Here is a 12019-nt window from a genome sequence, read left to right on the forward strand (position 1 = left end):
AATGGAATCATTAATATCTAAAAATATTAAATAATTCATGGTTTTAAGTAATAATTATTATTACAATACATAAATATTGAATTGAAGAACAATAAACTAAAAAATCTGTGAATGAACCATTAGCAATTTTTTTTTTATTTGTTGTTCAAGTCACAGACAACTCTTTCGTTTGTCAGCTTATAGATTTACTATAAGGCTGTAAGGGGCTAATTTGCCCTTTGTCTATTGGCGAATTTAAAAACTGTGGTACTCAGTTTTGGGATGTTATCAAATTAGTACTTTATTTTTTTGTAAAACAATGCCAGGGTGAAAGAAATGTTAATACATAAACTAAACAACGTGAAAAAATAAGGCATAGTTTTTCAAGTACAAATAGTTTTGTCATGAAGTTGGCCCACTTTTGGGCATTGTCCTTTGCCAATATATTGACTTCTGAGTCGGTGTTACAGTAGTTAGCTGCCCTGGTTATTGCGTCGAGGGTCGCGGGTTCGATTAACACATCGGGCAAAGGTTCGTGTGATGAACAAGTTTCTTTGCTCTTTGTATGGGTGTTTATTATATATTTAAACATATATAAATGTTTTGTCAGTCTCTGGTACCCATAACTCAAAAGCAGTACAGCGCCTTACGCGTCCAATACAACAATGCGTTCAGGGTGTTGTTGGGCTACCTCGGTTCTGTAGCGCGTCGGGAATGTTCGCCGAGGCACGAGTCGATTGTTTCTTTACGACCATGCGGAAAAGGTGCACATCCCTGATTCGCCGAGTCCGGGTCAGCCCTAACAGCATCCTGAAGGCATTAACAGACCGTTGTGACTGTCGGTACTTGAACCATTGTACCATTGTTCACTTGCGGACTAAATAATAATAATAATAATGGTTGATCCGAAGTAAGTATTGAACAACACAACTGAAGAGAATGAAAAATAAAAACCCAAAAAACCATTTTACAAAAATAATTTAATAGGCAAATATTATATCGATATAACGTTCAAAAAGTGTCATTGGTGTGTGTATAATATATAACTTATGTACTACAGCGTATCTAGCATACTGTGGTTCGTTGCGCGACTCAGTTATACATAAGGGATGAAACTTATTGTGACGTCACATTGCGTATTATCCTATTATAGGGGACCAATGTGCTTAGTGCGAGTTTATTAACGTTCTCGATAGAGTTAAAATTAACTTTAATTTGTATGCAGTTGGAACAGCGCCCCTAGCGGCAAACGTAGGCAAACGTTCCAACTCCATACAAATTTGAGTTAACTTTTACGCTATCGAGACAAAACGTCATTTCGGATCCTCCTGATCCACTAGTGCTTTTAGGTACCTCAAGCACCGGTCATCGTTCTCGTCGAACCCGTCGCTTGCGACGAAGGGCTCGACGAGTAAATAAACCCTCAGACACAGCCCACTGAGTTTCTCGCCATATCTTCTCAGTGGGTCGCGTTTCCGATCCGGTGGTAGATTCTGTGAAGCATGGCTCTTGCTAGGGTTCGTGTTAGCAACGTCATCAGGTTTGAGCCCCGTGAGCTCACCTACTAGTTTAGGCTACGCTGATATAGACACTCAAGGCTATCAGCTTAGGAAAGAAAAGAAAAAAAAACGCTATTTGAAAACGTTAAAAAACTCGCATTAAGCACAGAAGTCATAATGAGGTTCAGTTCATACTAACTGTTCTCACAGAACGCGACATAAGTAGTTACTACTACATCTATGCCGTTTTCATTCCAACTTTTGATCATAGACTTGAGACAATTCAAACTAATTGTACCTAAATCCTTAACCTTTGATAGAACGAAGCTCGATTACTCGTCACCCACAAATTTCATGTTCATTCATAATTTAAACTCGATCAATAAAGTTTACATATAGCGCCTTATGAACAATTTTGTGATTATAATATATTTAATTTATCAAGCATAGCACCGAATCTATTCAAAGTTGCGATCTACATTTGGAAACGTCTCGAAACTATGTTTTCGGAGTTAATTTGGGTCTTAGATATAAAAAATTATACACTTTGAATTCAAGATATTCCCTTCGATAATTATTATAGTCAAAGTTTAAAGTGAAGTCTATTCGTAGTTTCATACCAAAGAGCAAAGGTCAGACAGTTAGTATGTATGACGTGAACACATCATAAACTCGATTAGAATATACGTCACAACCGTCGCGTATTCTGTTAAAGCTTAAACTTAACTTATAACTACCTACATTCCATCAAGCAGGCACATTTGGTACTCTATTACACAGTGAATACACAAAGCCGGTGAAATAATTAAAAAAAGACACCATGACAGTTTAAGATATTGAAGATTCCCCAGGAATTGTGTAAAAAACGGGAATTCAATGAAACTTTAAAAAAAGACTCCTAAATCGTTTTTTCACGACTGCTTTGAACGCTTGTTGACAAATAACAAGATTTCACTCTTTTTTTTTTCGTGTAACTCCAAATGCAAGGATCTTCGTCGATGAAGGAAAATTAAAATTTGATCATTAATCTATTTTGATGCACACATCATAGGTACTCTTTATTGTACGTATTTAAAGGCTCGCGGTTTGGGTATGTATAGTGATCCGATTCATATAAGCGATGTAGAGTTTAATACTGATAGAATAGAAAATAATATTAACGGAAAATAATATAAATAAGTTTACTACCAACGGTAAACTGCAGCAAAGCATATTAGCATATAGCAACAACCAAGTTGACTTTCCTATATTTTCCTCATAACCTCGAAAACCGGCGATTTCGGCGATTGGATGCGGTCTTAGGTTGAGCGGGAAAACTGAATGGTTATACGTCAATGTAGCTTAAAATATCCTCTGATTGACGCCAAATAAAGTTTTTACCAACAGCCCGGCGACACGATACACCGCGTACAGGGAAATACATGTACGTATTAAAGTCGTAGTTAATTTCCTCGTTATTCGGTAGTGCATATATAAAAAAAAATGTTGATACGGAAACAAATGATTTTTGAGTTATTGTTCAATATGTAAAGTTTATGCCTGGAAGAGATCGCTCTTAGCGATAAAGAACGCCAATTGTATTTTTTTGTATTTAATGTTTCGCATTGGTTTTTGTTGGCGTACAATAAATAATACTCTCTCTAAAGTTTATTTCGATCTGAGATGACAACTAGTGATGCGTAGACGACTTGGCGACTTCACTATCAGAGAAACTTTTTAACGCGGCAATATTCAATCAACTTGAAGCTTTTGGATGCACCTACCACTGGACTCACAGCATCCTTGGTTGATTGGTAGAGAATGCCTCAGGCATTAGTTCCACCACTGTGCTTTTGTGTATAAAGCTAAATAAAGAAATAAATGTTTTAAATTCATAAATTTTAACTTTTTTATTTGTATAGATAGGCAAACTGACGAATAATTTCGTTTTAAATACTAGAACGTAATTGCATTATAATTCTCACTAATCTACCCTTTGACGTCTACAAGGATAGTCCCATTCCACGCCCTGCCGCTGGTGATCAAATTTTATTTTAATTCATGAGACAAAGACACATTTTGGCGGTATTTCAAAAAAATACTTAGGGCACTTCTAAGGTACGTACGTACGTGTACAAATAATTCGTTGCGTATTACATAAATACTATTAAACGTAAAATTACATAGGAAATGAACATTACATAATAATAATAAACTTAAAAATATATGATTTGTAGAATGTTTAATTTGTAAAATTATAACGCTTTTTTTTTATCAAATACATTAAAACAGTCTTGTGAGAAGTCAATGAATTCGTGAAAGTAAAATGCATAATATTTCAAAGAGGAATGTGTGAACGAAAAAAAAAAAGAAGGTTTTGTCGAAAAAATGTCACCTGAACCATTACATTTCTATTTGGTTGTAAACGTAAAAATAATTATAATCTATGAAATATAAAAATACTTTTTTTTTTAAATATAAAACTGATACAAAAATAAGACTAGCTAAAAATACGATTTCATTTATGTACATTTTTGGTGTTTCGGGTATCTGACTTAATTTTACGGAGTTTGTTACGTGTACAAATATTCGTGTAGAAGCGATATCTAAATAGCATCGCGTAAAAGTCAGAATTATTATTGCTATTTTACGACTGAATACAAGACTTTTTATCCCGTGTACAATATTGGGGGGAAAAATACATTTAATATTCGAATATCATTCAGTGAATTTAATTTTGAAAGTCGATTTCAGATTTTGATATTTTTAGAATTTCTAGAAAGTTCTCAGTTACTAAACGTATACTTATTTCAGTCAAATACCCAATTAAGGTTTCTTAATTCCTATTACATGCACCTAAACGGTTTTTTTTATTTTTTTAAATTGTTCCATTGAATTTATAAAGAATAAAGCAAACGATATCTTACTTATCGTCGGCAACCAGCGTAGGCGATAAGATATACAAAGTTGTCGATGTTAAATAAAAAGAGGGAAACGTTCAGAATTATATTAAATATTTTATGAAATCGATTTTATTGAACTATTGTAATATTTCTTTTGATTATGGCATCTTGTTGTACATGATTTTAGGTAGATTCCTTGTTTATTTCGCCGCCTTAGATGTTTAATGTGACGTATTTTAACAATATCTATTAGGAGATATCATATCACGGGCCAGTGATAAGAAAAACCCGAACGTGACTTATTGGTTATTGTTAAAAAAAAATCTACAGGTTTCGATTCAAAATGAACATTCAAGATTCTTAGATGAATCTCATTAATTTTGGCAATTCGAACAAAACTTATACGTCGTTCTTTAAAAATAAAAGAAATTGGCACCAATTTGAAAAATTCTTACAAAAAAATGTATAATAATACGTAGCAAAGTTTTGTAAAACGCTATAAAACTTGAATATTCCGTATTGCGGAACACGCAACGGGGCAAAAATCAATTACCGGTTTTAATCGTAGCACTTGTGCAATATTTTCTGGGCGGCTTTGATGAGGGGCGTGAGAGTCCTCAGTTCCATTGCGCACTCCAGGAAGGGATGCTCTAGTAATTCTTCGGCGGATGCTCTCATGTCCACGTCGACTTGGAGGCATTTATCCAAGAAGTCCTGGAATTTCGGGGACAGCTCTCCCCAACGTGGTATTTTCGGGCGCCCGACAGCCGCGATCAGATACAGCGCCCTTAAAGGCGTCTCTTTCATGTATGGCGGTTCGCCTTCGATCATTTCGATCGCCATTATACCAAGGGACCAAACGTCCACCTTCTTCCCGTACTGTTTCCTGGTAACCACTTCGGGCGCCATCCAATACGGCGTGCCGACCATGGTCTGTCGTTTCTCATCACCAACGATGTTCGCACAGAAACCGAAATCAGTTACTTTGACGGTCCCATCCATTCCGAGTAGGACATTATCGGATTTAATGTCCCTATGGATTGTACCTTTAGAGTGGAGGAAAGCGACGGCCTGCAGGGTTTCCCGGCACACAGCAGCTATCTGTCCTTCTTTCATGACCACTTCAGTTACGACGTCCGTGAGAGAACCTCCATCGAGAAGTTCCATGGCAACCCACAAATGATCATAGCTTAGGAATGCGTCAAGGAAATTCACAAGGTTCTTATGGTGGAACCCCTTGAGTACGTTGATTTCATTGAGTATTAATTCCTTCTTGGACTGTTTTGTTAGGTCAATGTCCTTTATGGCGACTCTTGAATTGTCTTTACTGTCTATGGCAATGAACACGACACCTTAAAAAAGAAATTTATTATGTTAATATCGAAGAAAAACCAATGTTATTTGGTATAGGACATTTCATTAGTTAACAACCAAAATTAATTAGAAAGTCTAAAAGCGGAATTTTGAAATGTCAATTCATTTTGATGATGGTAATTATATATGGTAATAAATCTAATATTTCTTTAGTTTTTTTTCTTCATAGTTTTACACTTTTATTTGACAGATCCAGATAGTATAATTAAAAAAGAGAATGATGTTTTTTTTAAACTTTTTCTTTTTCAGTTTGGATATTTATATAACAAGTACTCTCAAATTTGAAATACCAAATATGTTTCATAAAGCTACTGATTCCAACTAAGCATAAAAATGAAGTTTAAATAATGATGGTGGATCAGATATATAAAAATTAATACTAAAATGCCTCTATTGACCTTGGTTGGTTGAGTGGTTAATGATCATGACAGTGCATGTTTGATTTCCGAATTTAATTATTTTTTTGTGAAAAACGTTTTCATGGTTTATGCATTTTCTTATTCTGTGTTTCTGGCACCAATAGCATAAATCAGTAATTCTAGCACGATACCCTCTCATCATAAACAAAAAACCAAGTGACATGTAAGTCTGTACTTCATGAACTTATTGGTCATTCAATGTTAGTTTTTGATAAGAATGGGGGAATGCAAAAATACCCATTAACCATTTTTTGGTACTGTGTCTTCAAACAATGACAATTTAAATTGGATTAACCTTATTGTTATCGAACTTCAAATAAAAATGGAGGAAGTTCTCAATGAAATGTGATTTTCTTGTACGAACATCTGTTGCCTATATATTATAATATGTACATTTTAATACTTCTCTCATTAATAATGAAAACTTTTTTTAATGCTTAACTCGGATTTTATATCTTTCTGTTTGTTTATAAAATGATCCGATTACATTAACTTTTATTCTTGAACTAAAATATCAGCTTTTGGTTTCTAAAAATACCTAAGCTCCAACTTCTATGCTGCAGAGTAAATATTTACATTTTATTCATAAGCCTGAGACTAATTTCCATACAATGTATACATCAAGGGTGTACTGGAAACGCCAAGATAAATTTAGAATTCACACAGTCAGTGTTAAAATATTTACAATTGAAACTGTTAAGATTGATTAGATAAGGCATGTATAGATTCTTTCAATTTTTAAGGTCACTTTATTTGTAATTTTTAACATAGGTGGTACACAAATATGTTATTATTATCATAATGGGTACGCAAACACAAGGCCTACTTTATATAAGTGTACCACATGTATGTGCTAACTTTTCAATTTGACACTTAAGACTGGAATATTAGTATGATTCAAACAATAGCTGTTATCCTATGCCAAAATATATAATGATATTTTAGATTTCATAAACATGATCTGAAACATTTTTTTTATTGCTATGGCAACAAGTAAAGCCAGTAGGGTTTGTAGTGTATGGAGTTAACTAGCAGATGAAAGAATTTTAAAGAAAGAATAAAGAATAGAAAAATAGCTTTTTGTCAAATAGTTGAGGTACTTAGCCAGAGGCAAGCTTTTAATAAAAAGATTAACCTAGTTCTGTGTATATAAAGCTGAACTGTTAAATTCTCACAGATTGATTGCAGTAGCATTGCACCTATTTTTGTTGTAAAAACAATGGTGTAGTTTAGTTTGAAGGTTAAATCAAGATTTGTGTTGCAAAGTTAACAAACTGTAAATTCTTATCTGTCACACACAATAAAGTCAGTAACATTATGTGCAATATAAATATAGTGTGTTACTAATTACTATCAATAAAGATTACTCGTTCTTATAAGTTCTTGTTTTAAATAAAATTAATGTATGAATTTGTAAATTTGAAAAAAGTTATTTGTAAACTAAATAATTTGGTTGGAAGTGGAATTATAGAATCAATTATGCCAGATGAATCCAATTTTTTTTGCAGGATGTGATGGCTGATAGGTAATGCTAAGAAGCTCATTTCTACAGGGTATTTACTGCCATGAAAAGTTACACAACTTGAAAACTAATTCATATTCTATTATTAACTATTCATATATTTTTGGCTTTGAGTGGGTCTCCTTGCATCCTGTATGTTCCTATGACATAATTGTAATAATATTATAAATTAATTAAATTCCTGTAAAGCTAAATTTTTCTTCCAAAGAAATTAATGTAGCTGCCTACACTTTATTAAATTACATAAACTTCAATAGTTCTACAAATCTAAAAAGGATTAAACTTACATTCTATTTTGAAAGTTAGCATTTATTGTTAGTAACACAAAATATAGCTCGGAAGTCACTATATTTCAACACACACAATCTAAGATTAGTTTTAAAGCATTTTATCTATCAAAGAGGAAGAGTTATGCAATTTGTGGTACATAGCCTTCCATCCATCTATAACCTTCAACAACCTCATAACATGGATTGTTTGCTTGACATCTACACTAATTATTAAATTGATACTTTATAAGCCAACAATAAATTATATAAATATTGATACTTTATAAGCTAACTATGAATTATTAAAAAATTTCAAGGGCATTTAATAAGGAAGGCCAAAACCAAACAAAAATAATTGTTAGGATTGTTTGTTTCTATTGTTTCAAAAATGAATTACATACTAATTAAAAGTTATTTTTAGGCTATGAGGTTCTTACGAAGAGTTGTCGGTTATATTTTTTGTGAAAGCACTACACTAATTGTGGTCACATTTAATAAATTTAGTTTGGTATTTGATGGAACATTGTATTATTAATGTTTTTTCGGTGTAATTCAAAAGTTACATTTACACCATTATTAAAGTACAAACTCTTTTGATGCAATGAGTGCTTATATGAACAAAATAAAAAACAGTGGATCCTCACCAGAAGCACCAGCACCAAGTTGTTTGATTTTTTCAAATCTAACATAGGGATCATCCTTATTGCAGATTCTCTTCAACTCTTCATATATTTCTTCATCGGAGAGTTTAGAATAACTCAGCTCCTTCTTCCGAAGCATTGGGCTTTCGTCATTGTCATCACCAATGAGTGTCAAATCTTGGACTACAGCCGCCATGTCCATTAGTGCATCTTTCTTTTTAAGGCTGTGTTTGGACGGAGATATGGGCATTGTCTGTCTTTCTGAAGGTGCATTGTAGTGTGTAGTTTCCTCCTCACTGCTCTGGCCAATAGACAGGTCCGAATCCTGGCTTTGATGTGCTTTCTTGTGATCCAAAAGCTTCTCAATCTCTATATCCTCTTCAGTAATGACTTCTTGCGTAACAAAAGGTTTGAATGGTTCATCTTGCGCTTTTTCCTTTTTTATCGTGTACATGTGGAATTTCACGGCCTGGATGGCAGCATCAGGGTTTTCGCTTTGTTCGGCCGCCGTAATTTGTGTATTTATGAGTCGCAGCCATGCCGTTGGCAGACCTTCTAACATACCAGTCTCGGAATTTTTACTAACGTGTAGATGTTGTTTCACGTTTGTAGGCATCCCGATCTCCGTAGCTCTCTCATCTCGTTCCTTGTGTTGCTTCTTAGAGAAAAGCTTCCCGAACACACCACGACCCGATCGCCCACTCATTTTGATTGATTTCGGTCACTTCACATACGACTAGGCCATTTCACTTTTACGATTTCATTCAATGAACACTTAGCTACATTTCTCGCGACACAATACAGATGTGTTTTTTTAAAATTCAATAATAGGAGTGGCTTTTCTGGGACGGATTGGTCGTTCGCACGAAGGATACTTTATCATCTGTCAAAAACAGTCAAAATGTCAATTGCAAGACGGCAACCAGTCACAGTTCGTTTTACGCATTTATTACCAAATAATCTCGGAAAGTAACATTGTATTTGATTTATAAAATATATTGAATACACAGTCACAAACAAATAACTTGTAAAGTTGTAAGACTGTTATTTTATCCATTACCTGAAATTTAAAATAGCGGTGATAATTGCTCAAAGTTACTACGAAACTTGAGTAATGGAACGTTAATAATTATTTCAATGTTGGTAGCAAAATTAAGTTACATTATAATGTTGTCAACGGATATTGCTGATGATAAACAGGAATTTCAGATGATTCATTCTTACATAGAAACTACCTATATATTTGAAATATTTTAATACCATGAATATTTTTACAGCCTCAGAGAGTGGATGTGTATACGGCCTAATTGTTATTAAACGGTCGTAATGGCTCGTGGACATAACAAAGTTCATGGATGTGTCAACTTAAATAATGTTATTCATCTTAATATTGAAGGCTCAATCTTAATGGTTTCTTTAGCATTCAAACCGGAACATAATATGATTGTTTCTTTACAAAAGTATTACGGGTATGGATTAGCGATAAGCAAGTATTAAGACAAAATCCCAAGAAAAAAATGCAACGTCAATGATCTTGAGTTTTTAAAGTCTGCCTACATTAACGCAATAAGAATACGTGTTCTGATTATTTCGCCTTTTAAAATTTCATGATTTTCTCAGGTTTTTTATTTTAAATTATTAAGTGTTAATTAAGGGATACATATATAATTGCCATTTTACAATTAAAATATTAAATAATTTTGAGTGAAGTTCCAGCGATGTAATGGACAGGACGAGGCGATGTGGGCTCTTAGAATATGACTGTGCAATGTGCATTGTGCAAATGTTAAAGTAAATACGCCATCTCGCATTACCATAATTATTATTTTTGGAGATTGTAATTACTATAGGAAGATCATCAAGAAGTTTTCATGGTAGACCGACTTTCTTATTGTTGTATTTGAATTTGATTGAATGTTCAGAGAGAGAGAGAGGGGGAGAGAGAGAGAGAGAGAGAGAGAGAGAGAGAGAGAGAGAGGGAGAGGTTACTGGTGGTAGGACCTCTTGTGAGTCCGCGCGGGTTGGTACCACCGCCCTGCCTATTTCTGCCGTGAAGCAGTAATGCGTTTCGGTTTGAAGGGTGGGGCAGCCGTAGTAACTATACTGAGACCTTAGAACTTATATCTCAAGGTGGGTGGCGCATTTACGTTGTGGATGTCTATGGGCTCCAGTGACCACTTAACACCAGGTGGGCTGTGAGCTCGTCCACCCATTTAAGCTATAAAAAAAAGGGAGAGAGAAAGGGAGAGACAGAGAGAGGGAGAGAGAGAGGGAGAGAGAGAGGGAGAGAGAGAGGGAGAGAGAGAGGGAGAGAGAGAGGGAGAGAGAGAGGGAGAGAGAGAGGGAGAGAGAGAGGGAGAGAGAGAGGGAGAGAGAGAGGGAGAGAGAGAGAGGGAGTCAGAGAGAGGGGAGGATTATGTAATTTACCTTAAAATAGCCCCTATGCGGATCCTATATGAATATAATATAGGTCACAAACTACTTTGTGCAAATTTACATCTAAATCCGTTAAATTACGGTCTGAAATTGATTAACACATACCATTTTTCACATTCATAATATTTATTACATTTAGATTTCTGAACAAAAAAGATAGAAGATTTATAAACTTTGCTCTGTTAAATTAAACTTCTTACAAACTCAAAACAAAATCGACCTTTATAAATTAGCTTGTTTACAATTATGTATTTTGCAAATTGTGTTTGTGGTTTATAACATAGTTACTGTTAATGCACTTGATATTGAAGGCTTATAACTCAGCTGAGGTACAGGTGTGTCACGTATTTAGTGTATTTTCTGTGCACAAGTAAAATGTGACTCCGTGACTCACGTCAACGACCTTTCATTAATTCAATTTAGCCAATTTAGTGATCGCGACTTCCAAGTGTTGCAAGACCCCATTGATTTTGTCGAATACAGTCATAATACGTAAGCCGGATTAAAATAAGTGAAGTGTTCTGTATTCGTTCATATTTTTATCTGCCATATGATACCGATTTCTTTAGATCAGGAGAAGAGTTGAAGGACCTTTGAGTGACAGAAACCACAATAAAGTCCGCCTACCTTGAGACATGGTGACATGACATACTTAGAAAAATTGTTAGCATCGTGAACTCACGAGAGCTCAATTGAATCACGGTAAAGTCGCATAGCCGATGTCAGGAAAACAAGCATTTCATGCAGATGTTGGTTTTCATCCTCCTTGCATCGATAATTCTCAATGCGGAGGGTTTTAAAAACAAATTAACAAATTTCAATTATAGGGGAAGTTTTTCTAAAAAAGTAAAGTTTCTGGGTTATATTTTTACTGGTGGTAGGACCTCTTGTGAGTCCACGCGAGTAGGTACTACCACCCTACCTATTTCTGCCGTGAAGCAGTATTGCGTTTCAGTTTGAAGGTTGGGGCAGCCGTTGTAACTACACTGATACCTTAG

At 34.6% G+C, this 12019-nt stretch overlaps 1 protein-coding gene across 1 annotated transcript; it reads right to left on the reverse strand.

Moving 5' to 3' along the window:
• Nucleotides 1-940: 940 nt before the first annotated feature.
• Pak3 (p21 (RAC1) activated kinase 3) lies at nt 941-9480 on the reverse strand. The gene is made up of 2 exons (XM_028181329.2): nt 8589-9480; nt 941-5712 (listed from the first exon to the last, which is right to left on the reverse strand). The coding sequence occupies exons 1-2, from the start codon at nt 9289-9291 to the stop codon at nt 4919-4921; spliced, it is 1497 nt and encodes a 498-aa protein (XP_028037130.1). The 5' UTR covers nt 9292-9480; the 3' UTR covers nt 941-4918.
• Nucleotides 9481-12019: the final 2539 nt, after the last annotated feature.

The sequence above is a fragment of the Bombyx mandarina genome, chromosome 23 (assembly GCF_030267445.1).
Source record: "Bombyx mandarina strain Sakado chromosome 23, ASM3026744v2".
Lineage (NCBI taxonomy): Eukaryota > Metazoa > Arthropoda > Insecta > Lepidoptera > Bombycidae > Bombyx > Bombyx mandarina.

Bases quoted from the DNA above. Each gene is read 5' to 3' on its own strand.
- Pak3 (XM_028181329.2), bottom strand. From the start codon at position 9,291: ATGAGTGGGCGATCGGGTCGTGGTGTGTTCGGGAAGCTTTTCTCTAAG. The intron at 5,713-8,588 runs GTGAGGATCCAC...TTCTTTTTTAAG, and splicing joins ACTTGGTGCTGGTGCTTCTG to GTGTCGTGTTCATTGCCATA.